At 33.5% G+C, this 15843-nt stretch overlaps 2 protein-coding genes across 12 annotated transcripts; both read right to left on the bottom strand.

Moving 5' to 3' along the window:
• Positions 1 to 590: 590 nt before the first annotated feature.
• Positions 591 to 8728, bottom strand: Mbd-r2 (PHD finger protein MBD-R2). 7 transcript variants are annotated; one of them, XM_072909472.1, is made up of 18 exons: positions 8616 to 8728; positions 6787 to 7297; positions 6488 to 6622; positions 6320 to 6346; positions 5538 to 5638; positions 5300 to 5385; positions 4574 to 4979; positions 4344 to 4458; positions 3978 to 4264; positions 3878 to 3889; positions 3000 to 3740; positions 2775 to 2906; positions 2513 to 2596; positions 1980 to 2265; positions 1701 to 1838; positions 1216 to 1616; positions 869 to 1123; positions 591 to 777 (listed from the first exon to the last, which is right to left on the bottom strand). In XM_072909472.1, exons 2-18 carry the CDS (start codon positions 7284 to 7286, stop codon positions 653 to 655), a joined length of 3831 nt encoding a protein of 1276 aa, XP_072765573.1. In that variant the 5' UTR covers positions 7287 to 7297; positions 8616 to 8728; the 3' UTR covers positions 591 to 652. The 7 variants fall into 7 exon arrangements, with proteins under 7 accessions (XP_072765573.1, XP_072765566.1, XP_072765568.1 ...); XM_072909465.1 differs by lacking the exon at positions 8616 to 8728 and adding an exon at positions 8040 to 8609; XM_072909467.1 differs by lacking the exon at positions 8616 to 8728 and adding an exon at positions 8040 to 8609 and having other exon boundaries at positions 4574 to 4976.
• Positions 8729 to 9436: 708 nt separating this feature from the next.
• Positions 9437 to 14218, bottom strand: LOC140675240 (E3 ubiquitin-protein ligase MARCHF8). 5 transcript variants are annotated; one of them, XM_072909504.1, is made up of 6 exons: positions 13481 to 14218; positions 12669 to 12948; positions 11866 to 11957; positions 10851 to 11031; positions 10448 to 10713; positions 9437 to 10353 (listed from the first exon to the last, which is right to left on the bottom strand). In XM_072909504.1, exons 2-6 carry the CDS (start codon positions 12783 to 12785, stop codon positions 10095 to 10097), a joined length of 915 nt encoding a protein of 304 aa, XP_072765605.1. In that variant the 5' UTR covers positions 12786 to 12948; positions 13481 to 14218; the 3' UTR covers positions 9437 to 10094. The 5 variants fall into 5 exon arrangements, with proteins under 5 accessions (XP_072765605.1, XP_072765606.1, XP_072765608.1 ...); XM_072909505.1 differs by having other exon boundaries at positions 13718 to 14218; XM_072909507.1 differs by having other exon boundaries at positions 13774 to 14218.
• Positions 14219 to 15843: the final 1625 nt, after the last annotated feature.

The raw sequence follows: 15843 nt of genomic DNA, 5'->3' as shown, positions 1-15843 counted from the left end.
TATAAATTTGAACAAATACATATTAAAATTTAATAAATATTGAAAACATAAGTTAGGCTATATAATCGCTAATGATTAGGATATATAAATACACGAATGACTAAAAAATATCATTTTTTTTCGCTTTTAACAATAACAATTTCAATTATGTTACAATTCTACTAAATTCTAATTACGAATTTAAGCAGATTAATTAGCCATCTTGTATAGATATCTTAAAATCGAAAAGATAAATTTGATTTTATAATAACAATATAGCAACAAATTATACAATTACTTTTACTTTGGTAGAATATAGATACTGCTTACATAGCTATTAACTATTTTTTTCTATCTACATACGTATACACACACACACACACACACACACACACACACACACACACACACACACACACACACACACACACACACACACACACACACACACACACACACACACACACACACACACACACACACACACACACACACACACACACACACACACACACACACACACACACACACACACACACACACACACACACACACACACACACACACACACACACACACACACATATATATAATATATATATATACATATATATAATAAAAACATATATTTATATATGTTGTAAATTTCTACAGAGATTTGACCAACATGTCTTCAACATAATGCTGCCAGCTTTCGGACCGTACTCAAGTCACGAAGGAGCATCTGTACAGTTTGTTTAGTACGAGGCTGAACGTGTGGATCCAACGCAAGTTCATCTGGATCCATTGCTTCCAGAGCTATGCATTAAAATAATACAATAAAAATTAATTAAGCGTTTAATTAAACGTTTTTTAATACACATTTTTTTAAATATCTTTTTCTTATTACCACAAATTTGCGCTTCTATAGACGTTAATCTTGAATCAAGATGGCATTGAAAATGTTCAATATGCTCCAATAATCTCATTCGACATTCGGTTGGATCAATCGGCGCTTCGGGCTCTGGTATAAAAGGCTGCGGGAGTGCGGAGACTTCGTTTTCAACGTCGGCTATACTCGATTCTTGTTGAATATTATCAATAAGCGGTCCCGAGTTGAGAGAAAGACTCTCAGAAGTAGAATTTTCACTCATAATTTTATTACCTAGAAAATTTATATATATTGTAAGAGATATATGTATAATAATGGAAAAATATTTTTATATTTCTTTTTTTCTTTTTACTTTATTATTGTACCTGCATTCTCCGTTTTAATGTCTGACATAGCAACGTTTCTTTCCTTTATGTCCGAGTTACCGCTTGTTAATGCGTCCAAAAGTATATGACTATCCTTCGAGGTGACAAAGTTTTCTTTTTTATTGATAATCTTAGATTCATCAGAATGCGTGCTATCCTCTTCTAAAATTTTCATCAATTCTGAATCTGAAGCGATTGATTTTTCATCTTGATCGTCCTTTATAGGTAATTTGACATCCGTTTTCGTCTCAGCACGTCGTGGAATTTCTAAACCTACATCTGTAAAACTCGGTCCTGTCTTCACTATTTCCATTATTGGTACTGGTTCTATATCTATTTTTGGTATTTCCATTTTTTCCCAATTCTTGGCCCAAAGATATAATTTGGGATGATCCTTCTTTCTATATAAAAATTTAAACAAGTTATTTGTTATATAGTACACATAACCTTTATCAAACAATAAATTTGTCAGACAAATCACTTACTGAGCCACATTAATTTTTACACGCAAGCTATGGAGAAGTTGTTGTATTTGCAAAAGTGCAGCAACCAAGTCGTAGGAACGCTTCAACATCGCAGTCCTCTGATTTATCGTATGCTGATTCCGAGTTCGATTAGACAAACTAAAAGTTGAAAAATTGAATTGACACACCTGCATCTTCATAGAAATACACTATAAACATTGTCGCGTCTTAAAGAAAGCAGGACATTACATTGACAAGTGAGATTGTTTATTATATATAATAATTGTATGTAATAAAAACCTTGGCAGTTTTCCTTCCTTAATCCAATCCTGATCGTGAAAGTATTTCTTAGATGGCCGTTGTCGATAAGGATGTTGGCATATGTAACATATGTATTTTTCAGGAACATCCTTTTCTCTTTCAATCGCATTGCAATGTCCGTGTTGCCAGCAGAGACAAAGATCACACTGTATCATTAAACCATCTTCTTCCATAAAACCACATGTACAATTTATTATCTCTTCTCTCCGAAGTTGTTCCACCTTTACCATTTCGCCGTTGATCATCATCATCACTCCTTCGCTTTCTGTAGTAGTAAATCATTGCATATTCATGTAAAAGACTTGTTCAAAATATTCGTAGTGAAAAGACATATATATGAGAGATATATGCTATATACATGTGAGAGATAGAGCTAAATATAGAGATAGAGCTAAATATGTGTATATTTTTCATAAAGTAAAATAAATAATAAAACAAATAGAAAATAAAAATGAGAATTTCAAAAATTAAAAGGCAAAATCAATAAAAGATAAAAAAAATAAATAATGTACCTTCTGTATCATTATTAATATCTGTTTTGATTATATCCCCTTTTAAGGGATCACCTTTTTCAATGCGAGAATCATTTAGTTGACCTAAGAAACAACAGAAATAATGTAATAGTAAATATTCTCAAACATATTGTATTTAAAAAAACCCCACATTTTTCATTTATACATTAAATTAGAAAAAAAAGCATATCTGAGAAATCAAAACAATTGCTTTTTCGAAGCATTGCATTAGAAGGTGTGTAGGTGAAACATTTGCACTTACTATTCTGACTATTCTCATCACTCTTTGAATCAGATTTTCTACGACTGTATCTGTACATAAGTGCTGCAGGTCCTTCAGCATCCATAGCACTGTCGTCTAGATCACCGAAACTGTCATTAAGATCTGACATAACTGTAAAATATCAAATGTTATGTATTAATTTTTATAATTTAATAAAATTTTAAAACTTGTGCAAAGAGAGCAAATTATATGAAAGCATTTTACCATGTCGTTTCTTTCCTTTAGTCAGTAAATCTACACTGTGTTCAGAGATTTGTCTCTTCTTTTGGCCCTTCGTACGTTCCACGTGCGTATTTTCATCCAACGATTTTACTCTATCAACTTTTTGCACTTCTGATGTTGTAGATGGCCTTACAGGTAATAGTGTTTTAATTCCACCTTGTGGTTTCTCTTCTTTAACTTTCATGTCAAATAGGGTACCTGGAGACAATGCACAAGTATTTTCTCTTTTCTTCTCGATATCGTCGTCAATCTCCATACTGTGATTAGATATCGAAGACATTGTTTCAATTTTCATATCCTCCTTCTGCGAATCATTACATTTCTCCACTTGATCAATTTCCTCTTCTAATTCTGGCAAAACTGAAGCAGCATGAGGTATCGAAGGAGACGTCGGTTGCATGGTGTTTAATGTTGATTGCAATAATGTAGACGATTTTTCCGGAAGAGATTTCTTCTTGGCAAATTTGTTTATTTTGTCTAAGAATGTCGTCGATTTCTTTGGAATAATATCATCTATAGATTCTCCGATCGTTCTTGCGTAAGCCAAATCCTCAACCTTTGGAGTAGAACCCAGAAACTTGGAATATTCAGGATGATAATGTTTGATGTGCATTTGCAGCAAATTTTCTTTTCGAAAATTTTTATTACATCCTTCCTTGGGACATTTATAGGCGTTGTCCTCCATTTCCACACGAAGTCCACCACGAAGTCCGATGAAAACGGCTATTTTAAAATAAATTATAAAACATTGTAGTACTATCCACATAGTATAAATTTAATTCTATTATTTTAATTAAATTGAAGATATTAATTAAATAAATCAATTTTGTAAAAATACAATATCTAGTACAAGTACTTACAATAGATCATCTCTGATGAATTAGAGTAGAATGTAAAAAGAGATATTTTCAGATTAAAATGTGATACGAATTAAAATGTAACATATTGCAAAAGTCTTACCACCATCCGTAGCAGGTGTGACAGGCGTTGAGAGGTTAGGCGATGCAGCTGTATTATTTGTCACTTGCAGTAAAGGATTCTCAGATGTGGGCAATGTTTTCGTTTTGGGTAACAAAGTTTTAATCTTTTTTTCTGGTGTAGCTTCTTGTTTCAAGCGAGACGCATGATTCCGTTTTCGACGATGTATACAGAAGTCAAAATTTTCAGGATTAAAGTCATATTGTCCTTGATTCTCCATAAATACTCTTATATCATTTCTAGATCTGAACTTCTTCCCAGTCTGCTTACTTTAAAACAAGTATATAATTATGTGCAAATGGTATTATTATTTTTAACAGTAAATAACAATTTTATATTTTATCTTACTGTATAAATAGAACATCCCACTTTCCAGCAGATGTACCAGCTTTTCTTTGGGTAAAGTGTTTCTCCCAACCGGGAGGTAATCTTCTATCTGGTACTATAATAGAGCGACGTGGTCCTAAAACAAATATTAAAATTTATATATTACTATGTAATATAAATAAGAATAAAAATAATTAAATAAGAAAAAATGCATTTTGTTGAGAAATAGTACTTGTATTAATATAACTCACCATCATTGCCATCTACGATGTAAGATTCCGTTCCTTGTGGTTCTCCATCGATCCATTCAGGACCAACAGGATCTTCTTCGTGATCCGTATCATTTTTAGGCATTTCTTTCTTACTTTTCTTTGAATATGATTTAATCTTTGAGGGATTAGTCTCAAAGCCTCTTAGTAAATCTGTACCTGGATCGTAACAGGCACCAAATAAGGTGCCATCCATTTCGACCTTATTTTCTATGGAGCTTTCCCCACTTTCTTTGACGACAGTCTCCTCTTTCTTCGATGCTTTGTCAGCATCATTTTTCGTACGTCTTCTCGAGTGAGTGTTAAACAATTCCATAACTGTATGTTTCCGTTTCTTATCCCTTCTTTCTTGTTTGCTGCCTATGTAGCCTTCCAATTCACTTAACTGCTGTTTAAGAGAAATAAAGAAATAATTAATTCAGATTTGTGTTATATACATGTAAACAAATTTCAGTTTAAAAAAATCTAGCTTGCGTTTCAGGTTTCCTAATTTTTTACACAGTCATGACTTGTTGACAGATAACAATTAAAAATTATATAAAATTATATAAAATAATATTAAATCCGCGATATATCCGGAAGAGAGTTAATTAAATACCAAATAAATATATCGATTGATTTTTACTACAACTCGGAAGAGATTCCTTCAACTTTCTGTATCAGTTATCAAGAAACAACAACATAACCTCAATCTAACTTGGTTCGTACCTTGGCTGAACTTTCGGCGATTTTGGTCATTTTCGAGGACTTGACGATTTTCGCATATCCATCATCGAATAATACATCGTACCTGTCTGCGAAAAAAATCTATTTAGGACTTGGGTGCTGAGGTACACAATTTCTTCGAGATAAAAAAGATTACATATATAGCCCCTCAAACGTCAAACGGCAGTCTACGGGGACGCAGTCCTCTTTCCCCCTCGCGGGGTTAGGTTAGATCACTTACCGTTTGTCAAGACCGTGTTGACTTTGGCCGGATATTTTCTACCGTCCGCCCACGTAGCCAGTACCCTTTCACCCACTGAAAACTCTCGCACCTTTGCCTCCCTGCAGACGCGAAATCCTCTCATTACGAAGATGAATACGAAAAAAAAAATAATCAATGAAATGAGAAAGTTACGAAATGTGCGTTGCGTCGCAATTAAAAAAAAAAATTTTTTTACAAAAATAACTTCGTAATTCATCTGTCAAAGCTAACGGGGTGAGTTCCATCTCGCACCAGAAATTAAAAAAATTTTAAATTTGAAAAATCGATTCGGCAACATTTCAAGTGTTATTGTAATGCGCTTACATATGTACATGACAGCAGAATGAATATATAAATGAAAGGTAATTATATACTGTTTGTTCCTGTCAAACAATACATGCGAGATACAATGTCTAATTAATATTGCATTATATTGTGTAACAAAAAAAAAAAAAAAGCTTTTTACTCATAACACAAATATTTTCATTTTATACATTCTCGTAACAAAGAAATAATAAAATTCAATGTATATAATGAAAAATAATTTTTTTATTTGCATATTCCATTGTTTAAGAATTTAGGGATGACCAACAAATTTTTACCATCACCTTTATAGATGTAATCAGTCTATGAGGTTCAAATAATCTCCATTAAACTCTTGTTAATCACAACATGTTAAACAAATACTATGAAACTATACTACTATTTTTTCAGGTACTGTAAGTTTTATTCTATTTATTAATAACACAATTTTCACTTACGGAGATGGCAGGATCCAAGTTTGTTCGCTTTAAGAAAAGATAAAAAAAATGACTTATCAAGGTGAATTTTTTACTTCTCTTTGATGAATATATTTAAAGCAAATTAGATAACGAGTCTGTGAATGATCGATGCAATATTTTGATGATTATATTAAAGCCTCAACTTACTGTGGGGGAGTTTGCAATACACGGAGTCTAGAGCTATCCATTGGTATCCATTCGTCAAATCTTGAACTCCATTTGTCAAAATGTATTAAAACTTCTCTTTCATCCCAATCTGTTTCTACCACTTTCGCAGAATACCTATAAATAATATTGATCAATTATATTTTGATTTTATAACACTCATGGATTTTTAAACTCGTAATTATATTTAAAACACTTGTGATTATCACACAATAACTTTTTCACAAATCTTGTTTAAACATTTCATTTTTTCTGTTGCAATAATATTCAACAATACTTGCCACTTTTCATTAAAGTCTTTTGCTTCCAATTTGGCACCAGGATAAAACTTTGTGCCATCGCGATTTAAAACCTTTGGTTTTAATTCTTCTGATTTATCAAACTCCTTATCGTCGGACAATTTAATGTTTTTTAATTCTTCCTTTATTATTAGATCTTTACCATCAGCCTTCATCGTTGCTCCCTCAACAATACCAAGTTGCATCGCTACTGTATTTACTTTACTATCCGAATTTTCAACCAATTTGTCTTTCACTAATGTCACAATTTCTTCCTTCAAATTTGCCATTTTGCATTCGTTGTCCGTTACTTCTGAACCATCAGGTAGATTTAACGAGTCCATGGATGATTCAGGTCTAGAATAACATGTCTCGCCGCAACTATCGGATTTAGGTGTTCTTGCTTCGGATAACGGCGAGGTAGAATGTTCCAAATTCAGTATTTCTGAATTGATCAGATCCAAGTCTTCTTGCGCATAAGACGTAGAAGATTTTACTGACATAATCACTGGATCTGAAAAGAAAGAAAAAAAAAAAAAAAAAAAAAAAAAAGAAAAATTTTATTTATTTATATATTTTTTAATATTTTTATTTATTTCTTATTAATTATTTCATTAATTTAATTTGATACCACGTGATACATGAAATAGAATAGCTTAAAAAATCGATATTTTCATTAAAATAAAATAAATTTCAACACCCTATATCCTATATAATAAGAGGAACGTATACATAAATGCAAATGTTTTTCCGCCGCGCATGATTTTTTTTTTTAAAGCAAACAATGGAACCCGTATCGCGGATAGACACTCGAATGTCGAGCGCATTATTTGCCAACATCGGCAATGACAATGAAATACTGTCGGAGAAACAGCGGCGAGAAAAAGACGCGCTCTCGTAAATTACCGGCATCTCGGACCACGCGTCGACGTTCGAACAAACTGGAAGCTGCCCGCGTGTTTTGCGTGCGCGTATACGCATCGGACACGATGCGACGAATCGAGCAGAAGGAGCGAGCGGTGGAGAGGGGACGACGCGGCGGGGAGGGGGGATACATGGCGGAGCAAAGAGCAAAGCGCGAGGTGGAGCGAGCTAAGAGAGAAAGAGAAAGAGAAAGAGAAAGAGAGAGAGAGACGGATAGATATGCGCGGAAGTAACTACGTTGCGAGTTTTACACGTTCGCAACGTCCACTTTGGTCCCGCGGCACGAGACGGACAGGTCGTCAGGTCGTCAGGATCCGCGGAATCGCACGTACCCGGATGATTGTCATAGTCCGCGAAAACCGTGGGCACGCTGCCCCTCTTGAGCAGGAACTTGTGACCGCCCCGCGCGGCATGGTCGTAGTCGGCGCGTTTGAAATGCCTGTGGCAGACGACCTGGCCCGGCGTCGGCTTGAAACTCTCGTCGAACCCGCCGCTGGCCAACCACCTGTCCCTCAGCGCTACGTCCTTGGGAAATTTGTGTAGCGGCAGCCCTTTGGCGCGCGCCTCCCGCACGTCCGCCTCGCAGCTACGCACGCAGCATTTGCGCGCCATTCCCATCGCCCCCGCTCCCGTCCCTGTCCCTGTCCCCGTCCCCGCAGTCGCTGCCGTTGCCGCCGCCGCCGACGCCGCTGCCGCCGCGGTTACGGCGGACGATACCCTCCCCACGGCACGCGAGCGCGGTATACGCCGCCGCTTCATTTACGCGCACACCCGGCGCTACATGGCAGCGTGTTTGTCGACGTTCGTCGAGCGGAAGCCGCCCCCGAGGGATCCCGGGTTTCCAACCGTTTGCCGAAACGCCGAATCGTCACGCTCGTAGATACGCTTCGCGGCTAAAATCCCTTTACCGTTCGATCTCCACGATTCGTACACACAGACTCGGTCCGACCCGCTACACCTGCCGCATTGACGTACCGGAACCGAGCGTTACGGCTACACGCGCGACACTGATCAACCAATCGATACGGCAGCGGCACCACCGGAGTGTCGCCAGCGTCGCTGCGACTCGATCTAGTGGCGCTGCCGTCGTCAGTGGCGCGAATCCAATCGGTAAAAACAATCACGTTTACCCATCTACAATAAAAATGTGATAAGAGATGAGAGTTATTATAATTTTCGTACATTTTACAGGAGAATTCTCTGGTTACCCAGATAGCACAAAATATTTATAAAATATTTAAATTTATAGCATGTGTGCGACTATACGTATACTATATAATGAATAGCGCGCGCCTGTGATATCTAGTATTTTAAAATTCTATTTAAATATATTTAAACTAATAATAATAATATATATTTTAAATATCGAATAGATTTTTATAAAATATTTATATATTTTTAAAAAATATTTTCATAAATATTGTATGTTGTCAGGGTAATTTGGACAAAACTTTTTCTTAGCGAAAATATTGAAATATTAATAATTTTCAAATTATAAAACAAAGTTATCTGCAAACAAAAATCATATTTACCCATCTACAATAAAAATGTGATAATGGAGTTAATTTTACACGTACAGGGTGTTTTAAAATTAACATACATTTTCTTAAGGATGGATTCTCTGGTCGATTTAAAGAGGACTTTTCTTCAGCGAAAATATAGAGACATCAATATTAAACAGTTGAAAAAGGATTTTTGCAAATTAAATTTTGCAGAGTTAAACGATTAATTACATTATAAACTTCAGTTTACTTCAATAAAATTTTAAAGTTACAAAGATACATAATAGGAAAAATTAGAAATTTACAAAAAATAATAATCTTATTTTTCCCGAGGAAAAATCGTCTCACTGTGATTACAAGACACCCTGTTTATATTAATTTTCAAGTAATATAAAAAAATGACTATACGAATTGCACTTAAAATTTTAACAGAAACTTTACCATATGATAAACATAAAAAAAAAAATGTATCCATAGTTACATTGAAAGTTAATTTTCCAAATAAAAAATACAATTAACAATGATCACAAATATTGTTTAAATATGGTAAAGTTTATTTAATAACATCACAGATACAATAATTATGTACATAAGAAAGCACCAGCATCCGAGAGCTGTACACTTTCATCTCTATCCCACTGTCAACACTGTAAGCACTGAAGTACTAAGTTTCGGGAAAAGAAAGATGCTGCACAAGGGCGGATATTCGACGATTTCGACGAGGGTAATTCCGCTCCGAAATCACATAGCTTAAATAAATTATTCAGTTCCATCCGAGAGCGCGCTTAATTTTTTTTTTTTTTTTTCTTTCGAACGGAAAATTTGGCTAATCACCTTTTAACGCGCGATTTTACGTACGATGCTTTCCATCTTCGAGATTAGATATTATAGATTGTCCTCGGATGAGGACAATTTGTCGAATACATAAAGTTTCAATTGAGCGTCGTGCCTCTGTGGTGCGGCAGAGTCGGCCTTCGACATCTGCGAGGCACATGGAGGATCTATGGTACGGGGTAACAGAGTGCGGTTGAGCTCGGCCATCGAGGCAGTTGGGTCCTTCAGAGGCAGGGTGACCTCTCTTAAAGAGTCTGTGGGTGACGGAGGAAGCACCACTTTTTCGGGAGCATTTTGAATAAATATCACTCTGGAACGTAGAGATATTGACATTAATTTACATAATTTTAATTCAAAATATGAGAGAATACGAGTAGAAAATATTCACTAAAAATAATACGTACCTATTGAACGCTCGCCACTTTCTGCATAATGTAATGTATGCTTTACATTGAATATACATGAAGACCAAACCGCCGGTAGAACCGATTACGACGACTATTAATTTAGTCCAGAAAGACCAGTCGACGTATCCGCGACGGGCTTCCTCCACAGATCGTTCGACGAGCACATACAACGACCATGCTACGCAAAGAGCGGCTACTGCGTGAAAAGTGACTGCACACCATAATTTTCGCACTTCTAGCGCGGACATTTCGAGTTTCTCCCACTACAAATATTATACATTATTCATATATAACTTTTTTTGACATAACTGCAAGGTAAGGAGAAGGGTATACATTGGATCAAAGCATTTTTCATTCTTGAATTATTTTTTTTTCTCCACTGAAAAACAAGTTTACTTACCTCGCAAAATGGTTTTGTCTTCGCATGCATAATAAATGTAAACTTGCATAATTCACAGGCGCGCGTATCCGAAGCCTTTATCCATTGTTGAAGACAAGCCTGATGCACATAACGCAAACTGCCACTGCAATAGCAAGGCGCTAACAAAGGTGCACCTTCTTCACCTTCACAATGGCAGATCCTGTTTATAGAAAGGGAATATAAACCTTTCTTCATAATGAAATAAAAATTAAAAATATATTTTAGTTATTGTAAATGGTACGTTATATGTAATCAATGTGTACATATCATGCAGATGATTCATTTTAATTTAATCGCCTCAGGCAAATATTTCTAAAAATATGGAAGAAACAGGAAAATTTTTCAGACAAAACTTGTTTAGCTCAAAGGAGGAAAAAATATGGGAATATTAGTTTGACCTTGGATGTGTTAAGACTCTTAAAAGTGAAAGTCAACCTAGTTTTTTTAAATAGACCAATTTTTATTTTTTTAATAAATTCTTGCAATATTCTGTGTAAAAAGTTGTGATAGACAAAAATTGAATAATTTACAAGATATTTTATACTCTAATTTGACATAATTTTACACAAGCTATGAAATATTCATTTTTCGATTATCTTACTTTTATGCATAGAATAATGAAAGAAACTAATTGGTGTAAAAAATGAAATGTTTTTAAGAAAAAGTATAAATTTGAACAATTTTACATATTTTTTCTTTAAGAAAACTATGTGTTTTCTTACATCAATTAATTCCTCTCATTATTCTGCGCATAAAAGTATTGAAGTAAGATAATAAGAAAAATATATATTTTATAAGACATTTTCCTTTATATAACCTTGCTATTTCTAATATCAAACTAATATCTCTATTTTTTTCCCCTTGAAACCAAACAATTTTTATCTGAAATATTTTTCTGGATCTTTCATATTTTTAGATATATTTGTCAAAGGCGATTAAAATAAATTATCTTGTATATCAATAACATAATTAATTTTTAATACATTTCATTTACCTGCAAATATCATGGTTGGTCGAAGATAATGTGCTTACAGACGAGTGACAATGATCCGGGATAATAGTAACTACTGTGGCATAACTCGATTCCTAGAATAAATATATTTATATGAATTATCAATAAAAAAATTAATTATTAAAGTATAGTATTTCCTTGTTGGAAGCCGTATCTGTTTTTTTGAAATAAATATTGATAGTGAGACCAGAAAGGAGAGAAGCAAATGATTTGCAAAGCTTGAACACAATCAGATATTGATCAGATAATAGAATGATTTGATTACTTGTTTGCTTAAAAAAATAGAAAAATGACTATCTTTTAATGAAGCAAAAAATCTTTCGCAAGATGAAAAAATATTGTACTTTATTTTTTATATAATTTATGTTTATATAAAAGTATATTTTTAAATTGTTAATTCATATTAGATATTATTAATTACGAAAGTAATATAAAATTATATGCAACAATAGAATATTACATTTTAACATTATTTGTATTTCATATTCTTGCTCTTTCATGATGGTGCTTCTTGGCTAAATAATTCAATAACTTTTCTTTCTTTTTGGAATATATTTTTTAATTTTAGAATATTATGTTTAAAATGAAATTTAATTTTTAAAAAGCCTTTATTGTTCCATATAAATTTGAAATTTATTAAATTCTATTTTAATAAAAAGAAAACACAACTCAAAATTGATTAAAGAAAGTACAGTTTAAAGAAAGGGCATTTGAGGACACTCTATATTCTGTATTTTATCATAGATTTAAAATAATTAAAGTATTATTTTTAAATAAAGGATTACCCGTGGTGTCCATTCTGGCAAACTTTCTCCACCAGCAGGACTTGTATTATTAGAAGGACTAATTGACAAGGGTGGTTGCCAGTCAGGCGGATTAACATTAATCTGATGAACCGGCATCACTCTCCAACTTTGCCAAATATATAATCACTGATGAATTAATTTAATTAAATGCATCTTAGATAAATGATCATTGTATTCCTGGTAGTATTTCAACAAAGATTACGTATTCATTTGTCTCTCGTGAACACTATTCAGCATTTAAGATCAAACTGCACACAGTCTGAAATTATACATACACAAATGTTTATAAATAGTTGTATATAAAAAGTTGCAATTCATATATGTATATATATATATATATATATATATATATATATATACACATATATATGTATATATAATGAAAAACTATAAAATTTTTTTTCATGTAATATATTAAACTTTTAGATTATATATATGCATATATGCTATATATCAATATATATATATAAACAAAATATATGAGCTAAAATGCAACATCTGTATATATAATTATGTAATAATGTACAATTTTCCATTAGCAACAGCAACTTTTAGACACATCAGTATATATAATGTTTACATCGTATTTTACCAATTCTCCTGCCAAGTGTATATATATATATATACACATATGAAATGTTTAAAATACTTTTTACTAATTTTTATCTAAAAAAATTAATTGATTAAACCTATCTATCTCATGTGCAAATTTTTAATTAATGGATTAATAAATTAAAATATAAAAAATTTATATACAGATATATAAAATATATATATTAAATAATACGAACACGTCAGATACGTCCAATGACATTTTGCGCAAAGGTAAGGTTAAACACTATTGATAATAATTTCTTTTTTTTTCCACGACGTTCAGAAACCCGTACGGATATTAAACAGATTGTTCTAGTTAAAAAAAAAAAAAGTACGCTAACAGTGATAACGAACGATGCACGTCGCACTACGTCGTTGCGAATTTTCAGTGTCTTTCCGTTTATCAATAAGCTCGTAATAACTCGTCAACTCACTTTATGCGAGATTTAGCGACACTAACAATAAGAGGAAGAAAACAAAGCGCACTGACGTTGTCATGTATACATGTCTTCTGCTACGCTCGTATGTATACATACATACAAGTCGCGTCTTCTTGTGTCACGGGACGACGACCAGACCAGCCGTAGATTGTCAGACGTCAGACGATGAGATTTTATTCGCGGAAAAGAGATTTTAATATATATATATATGTATATCTCGGCGAGGCGAGGGCAGGGGAAGAAACCGGGCTCGGATAAATTTTGACACTTTGTCCTAAGTCAATGACACGACACGGACGAGAGCCGTTCCGTATTGGCGTGTAAGATTTGACAGCAGCCAGGAGCTCTATACACTCGTCTCGGCGCAGCTGACAGACATGGCACACCGTTCCCCGCGAGAAAACCCGCCGACACTCGTCTCGATACGCGAAATAACAACAAAACCGCGACCCGTCCTCATCGCGACCCTTCCACCGCAACACGGGCTGTGTACCTCATTTTTCTGCTGCGCCGCCATAACGTAGGCGTGCCCGGCCAATACGACGGCGGGAGCGTCGTCGAGTAACGTCTCGCCAATAATAGCGCGCAATTTTAAATTTCATGCGTAAAATCTTGACGCTTATTTTTATCGATAATAATAACGTACCGTACGTTGCCGATTATTCAACATCCGGCCTGATAAAGTCTTACTTTAATATAATTTAATACTATTTAATATTATTATTATTATTATTATTTAATAGAATATTAATAATGTTCGCTCGATTATCTTATTGCCGTTTTTATATTTTTTATATCTGTCATCGCGTTTTGATTGTGATATATATTAATTAAAAATTTTGTCAAATTGCTCTTTTGTATATTATTTAAAGCTCTTAAGTGCTAATATATATTATTATTATTTAATATTATTTATCATCAATTAATAATTTATTTATAAAACTTTCATACATTGCCATTTATCTATCAGAAAATCTATATAATAATCCATAATAGAGAGGAAAAAGGTTTTTTTACGTTTTTAAAACACACATAAGAGAAGATTTAAAAAGGAATCGAAATATCACGTTTCGTGGAGGATATTAAATCGCATTCATCATAATTGATATCTGAAGATTCGGAGTCATTAAAAATAGAAGTTACCTGTTTCACGTCTACAATTGTATTACATGTGGCAATATTGCTATTAATATACAAAGAAATATTTTCAAAGCTGTCAGATAGATACTCGGTAGACTCGGTGGTTCCTGGAATGCTTTCAATCTTTTTGACATTCGATAAATCTGATTTTAATGTCGGATTTGAAATTGTATTTTCACGTATATATACTGTACTATTATGTATTTTTTCTTTTATATTGTTAAGGAAATATGTCTCTGTATTCTGACACTGAGATAAACATTTTTCCTCGTCTACAATCTGATAAGATTCACAAGTAGGTAATGTCTTAAACAATTTCACTTCTTTCACTGGTCTCTTTGTATCAATATTTATGTTTGAATCACTTAATGCGGGTTTTACTAATGGTTTTACCATTAGACGGGGTGAATCTTCCAAATTTTTCTCACTACATCGGGGAACACTCTTAGAACGTGAATGGCACTTATTAAGAGTAGACACATCATCGGGCTTCAACATCTTGCGGATAGATCGACAGGCAGAAGCATCTGCCGAATAAAAATGTATATACATTAATATATAAATTTTAATAATATTTCAATAAATAAAAGTGAATGATAATATTCATCAGATATCTCACCTTTAATATCAGATGTATTTGGATGATATTGTATATTATTTTGGATGACAATAGATGATGTATCTGAAGATAAAAGTTTTCCAACACATATTCCCACTGCAAACAGGTTTTATATTATTGACTGGAATACATTATAATTGACTGAAATAAGTATTGTCTTGTTTACCTGTTACTCCTACAGCAGCTCCAATATAATATTGGACATTTTCTTTTCTAAACATTTCTTTTTTTTATTTTTCTCTCCTCTTTTACAGAGTATTAAAGAAATTTCTATACTTCTTTGAAACAGATTTCACCTATTAACGGAAAACTATATCTTGTTTCGTTTACGAAACAAGAATAACAATTATTATTATTCTTT

Source organism: Anoplolepis gracilipes, chromosome 17, assembly GCF_047496725.1.
Source record: "Anoplolepis gracilipes chromosome 17, ASM4749672v1, whole genome shotgun sequence".
NCBI lineage: Eukaryota > Metazoa > Arthropoda > Insecta > Hymenoptera > Formicidae > Anoplolepis > Anoplolepis gracilipes.
Note: the sequence above shows the minus strand (reverse complement) of the source record. Positions and strands in the feature narration are given on the sequence as shown.